Source organism: Tamandua tetradactyla, chromosome 3, assembly GCF_023851605.1.
Source record: "Tamandua tetradactyla isolate mTamTet1 chromosome 3, mTamTet1.pri, whole genome shotgun sequence".
In the NCBI taxonomy this organism is placed as follows: Eukaryota; Metazoa; Chordata; class Mammalia; order Pilosa; family Myrmecophagidae; genus Tamandua; species Tamandua tetradactyla.
The window spans coordinates 147,122,000-147,133,745 of record NC_135329.1 but is presented as its reverse complement, the minus strand read 5'-3'; the positions used below and the strand labels follow the sequence as shown (position 1 = coordinate 147,133,745).

The following is an 11,746-nucleotide window of genomic DNA, read 5'->3' as shown; positions in this document are numbered from 1 at the left end:
CCAGGTACATAGCAATACCTATAGTCTTATTGCCTACTGAAATGAAATTTCCTCTTCAAGCTGTGAAACTGACAAGAAATCAATTATCCTGGGTTAGAGATAGAAAAACTTTTTAAAGAAATATTTTCGTAGAATTTACTTTTTACAGCAGTCTTAAGTTTATAGATAAATGGCACAAGTATAGGGTTCAAATTTACCTCTCTCCCCCATCCCTGCCTAGTTTCTATTATGAACATCTTGTATTAGTGTGGTACATTTGTTACAATTTATGAGCCAATTAAAAAAATATTTATTAACTAAAGTCCATAGCTTACATTAGTGTTCATTCTTTGTATTGCTCTGTTCCATGGGCTTCGACAAATGTATAATGTCATGTATCCACCATTACAGTATCATACAGAACAGTTTCACTGCCCCGAAAACCTTGTTTTCGTTCTGGTTTGAATTCTATTTTCCTCTCCTTTCACACCTATGAACACACACACACACCTACAGACACATTTTCTTTCCACTTTGGAAGTGATGTTATAAGGACTGAGCAGTGTTTCCTCAGTAACATGCACTTCCAAATGGGTGTGTAACCAGCCAAAAGCTGCCCCTCCTTTTATCATAATTTTGGTGGGATTATCCTCTGTGCTGTGGCAAGCACTGCACAGGGGAACTGAGAAGGTTTTAAATTCTTAAGGATTCTTATGTACCTTGCAAATTGAGTTTTATTTTATTTCTAAGATCCATTATTACTCCTATGGATATAATTTAGGCACCCTCTGGTGGTCAATAGAACACAATTAATCTTCCTAAACATTAACTTGAATTCTGTTAGCTTAGGGGCCAATTATATACATACCCCTTTTCCTCTCTCCTAAATAATTTTACAGTTAAGTCCTTATGTTCAAGGCAAATGATGCTTTAGTTACTTGTATGCATTCAGCTTTTTCCTGTGAAAGTGCTATTTATAAATCATGAAATGCTATACAAATATCAGACAAGGTATTAATTCCAAAAACATGAGATAAAAGAGAAAGGAAAAAGAAAGTCCTCATCTAGATTAAGTATTTAGAGAAAGTGTTATTAAATACAGACCAAATCTACTCTAAACAAATTCACACCATGGAAACAAATGCTTCTGTGGTAACATAAACAGGAGAGTGAGTACATCACATGATGTGAATATTTCAAATAAATAATTTTAACATTCTTAATTGGTATAATTGGGGAGCAGAAAATATTTCTATCATATTAGCAGAAATATGCCACGTAATTTTTCCTTCAACAGCAAATTTCGGCACTATTTTGGGGACTGTGCTAATAGCACGAGTATTCCTAGTGTTTAAAGCTGTGTTGACATGATAAAGTGCTCTAATTTTAACTTGTTATTGTGAGGCAGAAACGGCCTCATTAATTTCTGCTTCATTCAAAACTGAGGAACAAATCAATGTTTAACAATGGGAAGAGAACTTAATGAATAACAGAAGGAAAACCCCAAACAGCTTGTGTAAGTCATTACTTTAAAACGTAGAAAAAATTTTAAAGGGTTTTCTAAGTTCTGTTTAGTCAACAAAACTTAAATAAAACTGAGATACTGTGTTAGTACATTTGAAATGTATTGTCAGGGCATACTTTTCGTTTTAATCCTATTAAACCTAAAAAAAGGTTGTTCTCCATACAGTAAATATATCATCATTAGTTTAGCATACTTGCAGATGAAAAAGCAATAGCAAACGTTTTAATAAAATATGACTTCGTTATTACATTGTGTATTTTTGAAACTGTAAAGTGTGAACCTTAGGCTTACCAGATATTACAGCACTTTAAATATATTGTACATTTAAATTAAAATGCCGTCTCTGTTTTACTATAATCCAGTTAATTTAAGCATTTTAAGATATCATAGAATTACAGATCAATTTAAAAGGGGCATTAGAGATAATCTAGTCTCATCTCTTCATTTTACAAATGAGGAAAATAAGAACTGAATCTATATGTCAGTAAGAAAGCAAACAAATCTGGCCTTGCTAGATGCTTGCGTGTTAAGCACAAAATTATATCTTTGAATGAAAACATAAATGTTTTGAAATGTCAATTCATTCTTAGGCCTTTTTAAATAAACAATCTAAGGCACCACCCATAAAATCACCTCCAAGTGGTTAACACCCTTCCTTACATTGAATCTGTAGCCAAAAGATTATTACTTTATTTCCAGCTTAGTGAGAAAAGACTAGTCCTCATTGGATAATACAATATCATAAAAACCAATATTATTTTCAAGACAGCATTTTTATTAAGCATAGGAATCATTTTGTTAAAGTAGCCGAGCATTTGGAAGTCAATGGAAAGGAACTGCCTGTGGAATGCTAGATACCCTGAAGGACACATGGCAACATCTATGCTGTATTGTTTTAAATACTCTACACAGCCCTAAAAACAGCTCTCTCTGTGGGTATGTGTATGTGTGTATTGGGGGTGGGGGTGTGGAGGACTTTGTAAAGAGGAAATTGGAAGAGAAGGTCCCTATTTGAGCCTCAGGTGAGTCTGTCACTAGAATTCAGCTGTGTTCAACCACAACTAGAAAAAGGCTGGTTCAGTAACCAAAACCTGGCCATAAAACAGAAGGATGATTCTAATACAGGACAATTAATTTTCCTCTCACTCATCCCTAGTAAAACCCCCAAGGGAACAGAGGGAACTACCAGCTAGCTAAATTGTAGTACCAGGCTTTGATGCTTTCGTATGCCTCTAAGGAGCTTAACAAGGAGAGAAAAGCATTTTCATCTCAACCTGATCGGCCACAAAGTTGAGTAGATGAGCATACAAATAACACTTTGGAACAGAATTCAACTTCCCAAACTGCAAGCGGCTCAAACATGCAAAAGGGGGACGAAATAGCCCCCCTTTTAATATTAAACTGATTTTTCTGTTCAAATTCAAACCCTACACCCTTATAAGTTGGTGGGGAATGAAGGGGCAGGGGAGGAAACCAGACAGAAAGCCAAAAGTCAAAGATTCTCCTACTAGTTTTGCTACTAAATAGGTGTATGCAGTTGGGTAAATCTTTTAATCACTGAGACCTCAGTTTCCTTATCTGTAAACTATGGGAGTTTGGGCTCTTCTTGTTCAAAATTTCATGATTCTATGGGAAAGGGTAAAGTATTTTTCAAAAAATTTACAAAGGCAAAAACTTTCCAAGACTACCAAAAGATACCTGGGAGCAAGTCTAGGGTCTTTGAATAGTCCCTAATCCCCCTGAATCGTGTGGGAAAATTTTGATGTATGCATGTATTTTTTTTTATGGATATGGTATCTTTTATGCATGTATTTTTTTAGGAAGAGGGTCATTCTTTTCATTAGCCTTAAAGGGAAATTTAAAATCCCAAAAGGTTGAAGACCACTGGTTGAGACAGTGACTGGAGACTTAAGTGAATTGTCTAGTTGCAGAGCAGATCAGCAGCCATCTTTATAAGGTTATAGAAGCTGTCTACAAAGCTTTTTTGTTCCTCATTTATCTTCATGAGCAGTTTTTCACGAGCAAAAAAGTTGTTCAAAAGAAAGGGCTTAAATGCAAGTATCAAGAGTCATTTTCATTAAAGATTTAAAATTCTAGGAATTGGAAGATTTTAGGTTTGATATCAGTGGCTAAAAGAGAGCCATTTTACTACATCAGAAAATTTCGGGCATATAGTATCTTAAATATTTGCCCACTCATGTTGGATTTCTTTTCCTTCTTTGTGTTTCCTAAGTATGGATTTAACTGACTTCAAACAAAGGCTTAGCTCCTCCTTTCAACCCACTTTTCTTTTTCATCTGATGCTTGATTGAGTCTGCCGTGAAATGATGATGAGTGAACTGTGGTTCTACTTGAAGTAGTAATTTTCATTTTTATAATGATTTGTTTCCTAAGGTAAATTAAATAGAAGATACAAAATATTCTGAAAATAATTAGTTAAAAATTCGAAGAGGAAAATGACATGAGGAAACTGAGATTGGAAAGGTGTAGTAAGTAGGAGGACATGAGTACTAAAGGGAAAAAAAATCTATATGATTAAATATCGAAACAGTAACCAATCCGTAAGCGAGGTGTGTGTGTGTGGGGGGGGGGGGGAGATTAACAACAGCAATAACAACAAATAACAGGGAACAAATACAGCAACTAGAGAGTACTGGGATTTTGAATACCTTAAATATAAAAGACCAAAAACATCATAAGGGACCTTTTCAAGAACATTTTTTGGCTGATAATCTCAGGGCGTTATGTGGCTCCTCGTTAATTAAGGCAAAGACAGAGGCGAGGAGAGAAGATCATAGAAAGGATGTCGCCAGGGAGTATTAGATAAATGCAAAAAGCTCAGGAGAACAATCTTTTGTTGTAAAGAAGTGCTAATCAGTAAGCAACGCTGATCTTTCCTGTGACAATATCAAAGAAGAATAATATAAAGAGAAGAAAACTACTGTAAGCATCGGCCTTGTAACCAATTATTTTAGGTGAACCCTGACGCTTTATCAGGGACTCCTGTTTCCTCACGTACGACAATCTGATCAGACTCCCAGGGGCTTCTAAGTCCAAATGAAAAGGAAACCAACATTCAGTGCCTCAGTTCTGCTCCATGCTCCCCTTTTCAGTCCTGCGGCTTCGGGTCACCGGCTCCAGACTCTCCGTCAACCCCGACGACGCCAGGAGAAGGAATGTATCCTCAACCGAACCCGATCCCCACAGTGTCCTGGCTGGGTCCTTGTGTTTTGGGGCATCCTTCTGTGACTCTTCCTCTTTCGAGGAGCACCTCAGGTTTACTCCTTCCTCTCTGCACATCCCCAAACCCCATTTATGAAACAGCCTGGGGGTACAGCGCACACACCTCACTCCCCCGGCCCTATCCCGGCTCCAGGCGGCCGCCTCCCGGAGGGCCCAGGCGGCTCCTCACTGCCAGGGGGGAAGGAGAGGCGCGCGCACTCGCGCACCCGCGCGCGCCCGTTGCCATGGGAACGCACTCGGCTCGGCCACCCAGAGGAGTGAAGCGGGAGGAGGTGAAGCAACCGATCTTGTGGGAGACGCTATCGCAAGATGGCGTCTGCGAGGCCGCGGGATGCGGAGTGAGCGCGCCCCGCCGGGGCACTGAGACTGCCGCTTTCCCCGCCGCCACCGCGGCGCCGCCTCTCCGCCTGCCATTGCGCGGCTGCCAAGCCTCCTGCATCGCAGGTATCCGCGCCATCGCGCACGCTCCGCGCAGTACACAGATGGCAGCGACAAGTGCCGCCTCGCCGAGGGCTAGAGGGTATCCTCTTGTCTGGGTGTTCTTGGCAGTAACCGGCGAATAACTTTTTCTTGCAGCAACCCCTGCGTCCCGGCCTGCAGCCTTCCCGGGCGCCAGCGGCCCCACCACGCCCCTCGGGCGCCCCACTCCCTCCGAGGTGTGAGCGCGTCGCGTAGATGCGGTGATCTCCGGCCTGCCCAGGAGGATCGCGTGGATTCGCGGGCGGCGGCGGCGGCGAGCAGACGGCGAACGCCTTTACAATGGCTCTGACCCTGTTTGGTAAGTGCAGCGCTTTCCCGGCGCCGCTGCAGGTGGGGCTGCGTCCAGGGGTCCGGGGGGACTGGGGAGCGGGGCGCCCCGCGCAGTCCCGGGTACCGGCCCCGGTGGCGGAGTTGGGGCGCCGGGGGCTCCCGGCTTGCTCCCACGCGCCTCTCCCATTGTTTCCTCTCCAGGCAGGGCCGATGGGCGTGTGCTCCCCTGGCCAATTCTGGGTAGAGAAGCTCTTGGGTCCTGGGTGTTTTCTAAACGACGACTGTTCTCTAAGATGCCAACTTGGGACCGAAGTTAGCTGGTTGTTTCCAGTTAAGTCGATAAATAAGGATCCCAGAAAGTTTATTTATTTTGAATAAGATGTCTGTCTGCATCCCCAGCCTCCCCGAAATTGCTAAACGAATCTTTTGCTTCCTGTTGGATTTTGAGGGGAATTTTTGGACTTGTATATTCTGTTGGAAACAGGGTATAAGTGCTGAACTTATGCTTCACATTTGTAAACAGTGAAAGTGTTTGTGCTGACAAATGAGAGCAGACGGAAGAAAGTTGGGTTACTGGAAGATAACTGTAATCTCAGGCGGATATCTGAGTATTCATTAAGAAAGAAATGTTATTTCTGTGATGTAATTGCTGCAACTTGTTTCAGTGGTTAAGCTTTCAAGTTTTTTTTTCTTTTCAGAGTCTGCAGTGACAATGGGTTGGGAAGAAAGACTGAAAAGATAGATTGCTCCCTTTTACAAAAATTGTCTGGTACATGTGTACCCTGCCTTAAGAAAATTCGATATATGAAAATTTAGATGTTCAAAGTTTTCAATCTTTCACAGAAGTAAAGTGCAATGATAACTGACATCTACAAGTACTGTCTTAGTAAATTACTCACAGTATCAGGTTTCCATTTAAGCTTTAGTTGTCATTTGATCAAGCACATTATAGGCATCACATATCACCAGTGATTTTTGATGTAAATACCTCAAGTGAATTAAGCTGATGGAATAAAAGTTGCTCTTATTTAACCATCTTATTTTATAAATTAAAATTAGACCCTGAGAGGTTATGTCTCAAGATCACATGGATCTTTTGTGGAAAAACTGAGTCTGGAGTACAGTCTGCCAGTCTTCAGTCTAGGGCTATGTTTACTAACCATTGCAAATAACCCAAACTACAAGAAGTGACATTTCTTACTTGCTGTTGGTTCTCCAAAGGTGCTTTAAAAACATGTTTGTTCTTTCTATGAAAGAAATAATAATAATAATAAAAAAAAACCTTTGCTATTCTTTTCCAATATCTTACATTTAATCTCCATTATTTTGTTGAAGCATTTTCCTTTAATGTGTACTTTGGGGTACAAAAAAATGATGGAATCTTTAGTCATATTTTCTTTTTGAAGAAGCATTTATCTTAAACTTGCTTAGCTAGTACATAACAGTTAAAATTCCAGAAGTGAATTTCTCTTTGAAACTGTTTTGACTCAATTCATTTTCCATCCTAAAGATGTGTATCGCCTTTTCAAGGTTTGTAAGGCTTACAAGCCAACCACTTTTGGAATACTCACATTCACAATGAATAGGAAAGATGAACTGGGGAAAAGGGTAGTGTATAATAATGCTCTTTTAAAAAGACTCCTAAATTATAAATCTTTTCTAGAAATGAGGATGGGAAAAAGAAAAATAGGGAATTTGATCTCTAAAGAAGTGTGAGAAACCAACCACTCCCACCCCTCAGGTGTGAATAAAGTATATTTGAAATTTTAAAGTCAACTTGTGGGAAAATAGAATTTAGTTTACAATATTCAACTTGGTCCCAATTTTTAAGAACATTTCTATTTTATAAAGTACGCCTTGGGTGGGCAACGGTGGCTCAGGGGCAGAGTTCTCGCCTGCCATGCTGGAGACCTGGGTTTGATTCCTGGAGCCTACCCATGCTAAAAACAAACAAAAAGATAAAGTACACCTTTGTGCATAGGCTGTTTTTTTAAACTAGTGATAGAGCTGCAACTGTCCTCACATCATATGGGATATCTTAAAAATGTAGATTCCCTTGCCCTAAGACCTAAACAACCTGCATTTCTGAGGGGAGGGTTTTTAAACAAATTTCTTCTGTGATTCTTATGCACACTCAAAGCTTGAGAACCATTGTATTAAAGATAAAAACTAGGAGGTTTGATTCAAAATAGCTTTTTGAATATGTTAAATACACAAGGCTTAGAGAAGTATCCAAAGGTTAGAAGAAATGAATTTCATTTTAGGTTTTACTACTATTTAACTAGTTGGTTTTAGTAAAAAGTATCTCATAACCCTTTATATTTATTCTTAGTGACCAATTTAGAACACTGGGAGAAACAGTAAGACAATAAGGTTCTGTGAGGTGGTGGTGAGAAGATAGGGATAGGAAACTAGAAAAATGTTAACTTTATCAGCGATCAAGGTTAGAGCTAGACAGAATTTGCTATTTAGGTCTCTCCAGAGTAACCAGTGGCCGAACCGTGTCTTGTCTATCTTGGTTATGTTAGTTGTCTTAGGCCAGCAATAGAGTCTAGTCTAGTTTTTTGCTTTGTATTTTACGTTTCCATTCAGACTTTTTATAAATGTAAAGAATATTGTTTTTATAGGAAGTTAATGATAGTTGGCTTAGTTTTAAAAAGGGAGAGCCTCAGAAATTAACGAATTAAATTTACATTTAAATATATTTAATTTGTTTTCAATTGTTAAATTCTAGGACCTCAATAAAGTACCTGTCTAATTAAGCTGAAGAGTGAAGAATGTCCTATCTCTTATCCGCACTGTTAATCACTTTTTGCTGTTTTGAAGGATATTTTAATGCAAATTCCTATTTTATTCCTAGATGGAGGAAACAGGACACTGATCCTTTCTAATTTTGCAGTCTCATTTGCGAGTTGAAAATGGACATTTTTGAAGGTTCAACAATTCACAGGCATTTTTCTTTACTTTTCATATGAACCTACCCCTCGGTCATCAGCATTGATATAAATAATTTTTAGATCCCCACGTCTCTCTGCCAACTCGCCTCCTTCATTCAACACACATTGTTAGTAGTGTGCAAGAGACATGGGCCCTGCCTTCCTAGATCTTACATTCTAGAGGTGGTCCAGAATCTTTTTCAGAGATAAAGCAGGTATACCTAACTATCTAATTCCATATAAGCTTTGTTAGAACTTCCCCAGTAGAAAGCACATGCTCTGTAGTAATTGCTGGGATAGAAGGAAAGCCTGTGGTCGCCCAATTTAGGACATTTTATCTAGTGTACGTGAAAGACTATCCTGATTGGCAACACCAATAAAGTGCTGGTTCATAGAGCTGATTGAATGCACAGCAGGACTTCTGTCATTTATAGTTAAATGGGCCTTATAAAATGGTTTATAGCCCCCACCAATTGATGAGATGGGGAACTCAGTTACAGTTCATCTGGGCTGGCTGAACCCTGAATAATTATCTTTTCTGTCTGGATGAAATTAACTCTGGCATTGCCCTCCTGCCTTTGCCCCCTCCCCCATTACCATTTAAACATCATTATCACTGTTGTAGATCACCTCTTTTCCTTCCTGAATTCACTGTAATTTCTTACCATCCTTCCTCAGACCCTTCTACTGCCATGAAAACTTTTCATTATCTTACTTTATTTTACATCTCTCACTACCTGAATTATATACCTACTTATGGTATGTATCTCTGTAAATCCTTCAGAACAGTTAATTGACTTTCTGATTTCCCTTATGACTGTCCTGAAGTTAAAATGTATTTTTACAAAGACAAGTAAATTGAATGTTTTTAGTAGGATTTATTTGACCAAAAGTGTTCAAAATTCCCACTTAAATGCAGTCTCAGCTGCCATTTTTACTTTGCAGAATTGCTTATCAGAGATGAGTTAACTAAGCAGCAGTATGGCCAGTGGTGAGAAGACAGCTGCCTTTCTCAAACTGTTCCATCTTTTATGGTGTCATTAAAATTATTCTTATTTAAAATATTCTTCAATATTCCCTTTCTTGTTGGTGGCAGAAATTTAATATTTCAGCTTTAAAATTTGTCTTTTAAAGTTTGGGGATCAAGAACTATTTAAGAGATAAAAGAATTAGAGTTATTATTACTCTCGTAGTCACCCTCTGTGTGAAAGGAATGCTGGCAATATAGTCTTTTGAGCACGTCTGTTCCTGCAAAACACCATCCTATAAGGAGCCTAATCTTTAGTAATATGTGTAATTATGCATTTTAGTATAAGATAGTAATATGTGTAATTATAAAATTTTAACATTTGTCAAAACAAGAGTTCTAGTTTCTTTTAGATTGTTGTTTCTCAGTCTTTTTATTATTATTTTATCATCTCCTAAGCAGTCCTTTGAGATTTTTTTCCCTAATTGCCCCCGCCCCCATGAAATTTTTTTTTACATGGGCAGGCACTGGGAATCAAACCCAGGTCCTCTGGCATCACAGGCAAGCATTCTTGCCTGCTGAGCCACCGTGGCCCCCATGACATTTTAATACTTTAAATATATTGTATATCTGTTTATGGACTGTATATATACTGTACTTTATCCATAAAAAAAAAGAAAAGAAAAGATTTGTTTTGACTCCTGAGAGCCAGTTTTCACCCTCATTGAGAATGTATGTTTTATACTAAGCTAAAGCAATTATAAGAACTGTCTGGCCATGCCTTGTATGTCATACAATAATAGTTCTGAAGGAGTGATATTAGTATAATGTTAGACATTTTCATCAGATTGCTTTATTCTAAGAATTAACAGCTTTACCTTGGCAGAAGCCATAACAAAAAGTACCTGGCTGGGGTTGGGTGTGTGTAGCTTTTCCCAGAGTCTCTGTAACAATGATAATATCCTTTGACATGGGCAGTTGATGTTTTTTCTCAGTCTCGTATAAAGTATGAATAACAGCATCTTTAGAAAACTTTTGTTTTTATTTATCTGTACTATACAACCTAAATGAAATCACTGAACTTTCTCTGCAGTCCTATTTCAGGGCAAGTCCTTAGGTGTGGCCTTCCATCTAAGTCACCAGCCATAAGTCATTCTTACATAGAAAGTGATTCCCACAAAATTTGATTTTTATTCATAATATAATCCTGCTATCTTGAAAAATAGGGTTGGGAAAGACTGAGAAAACAGGTTGATGTGACCATATTTTACATTGAAAGCTATGTTGAATTAAAAAAAACATGTCTGACAGAATGTTATCAATATACATTCCTAATTTTGTTCCTTATTTAAAAAAAACAGTTTGAATGCTTTGTATATATACTAAAACCCACTGAATTGTATACTTAAAAGGGTGAATTTTATGGTATGTGAATTATATCTCTAAAACTGTTATTAATTAAAAAAAAATTGAACTAAAAAAACCCAAACTGAATAGAAAGAAAATTTATTTCATGCTTCTCATTCTCTTAAAGTATAAAAAAGGAAAATGCTATATATATGTGTGTGTTTTGACATGGACAAGCTCTGGAAGTTGAATCCAGGTCTCTGGCATGGCAGGCGAGAATTCTGCCACTGAGCCACAATTGCACTGCCCGAAAAATACTGTTTTTAAAATAATGGTTTTATATCCGGAAACTTTTTACTTTTTTAGAAAGTTTTTTATTCCCAAGGGAAAAAAAACAAAATTAAAAATTGGTGCGTAAAAATTATTCTACCAGTTTTAAATGGTTCTTTTAAATTTAAAAAAGTAAGCACGTCTTGGAAAGAGTTAATGCCGACTATTGAGTAATTTGTGGAAGAGGAAAGATGAGTAAGGCCAGGCCTGACGCCAGCTGCCTAGTGGCGTGGCATGGGGCCACTTCATTGTTTTTCATACAGCTGCCCTGAAGGTTGTTCCTTTCCCTTTGCACTCTAACTTTTTACCTTTGAATGTCATTGGACCACATATATTCCATGATCTGAAGCAAGCAGAGAAAGGAAAGTCCAAGAAATACATCTCTACCTGAATAGATTTTTTTTTTTTTTTTTTTTTTTTTTTTTTTAAAGGAAGGAAAGACAGAGAAGGAAGGAAGGATGGAAGGAAGGAAGGGAGGAAGAAAGGGAAACATTTTTAAACATTTTCTTATTTTATTATATTTTGTTTGTTTGTTTGTTTTTTACATGGGCTGGGGCCGGGAATCGAACCGGGGTCCTCCGGCACGGCAGGCAAGCACTCTTGCCCGCTGAGCCACCGCGGCCCGCCCTGAATAGATTTTTATGACCACAAACTTGATATTTTGAAAAC

General features: G+C 38.4%; 1 protein-coding gene across 6 annotated transcripts in view; it reads left to right on the top strand.

Annotated features, from left to right (window-relative positions):
• The first annotated feature begins 4,997 nt into the window (after nt 1-4,997).
• CHN1 (chimerin 1) overlaps nt 4,998-11,746 on the top strand; it is a 211,851-nt gene continuing 205,102 nt past the window's right edge. For 5 of the 6 annotated variants that reach the window (XM_077154198.1, XM_077154201.1, XM_077154197.1 and 2 more), the window contains exons 1-2: nt 4,998-5,191; nt 5,324-5,525. In XM_077154198.1, the coding sequence (XP_077010313.1) occupies nt 5,507-5,525 (19 nt within the window). In that variant the 5' untranslated portion in view covers nt 4,998-5,191; nt 5,324-5,506. Of the gene's footprint in view, nt 5,192-5,213; nt 5,526-11,746 lie in introns of those variants that run through there. The other variant, XM_077154196.1, reaches the window with a different exon arrangement.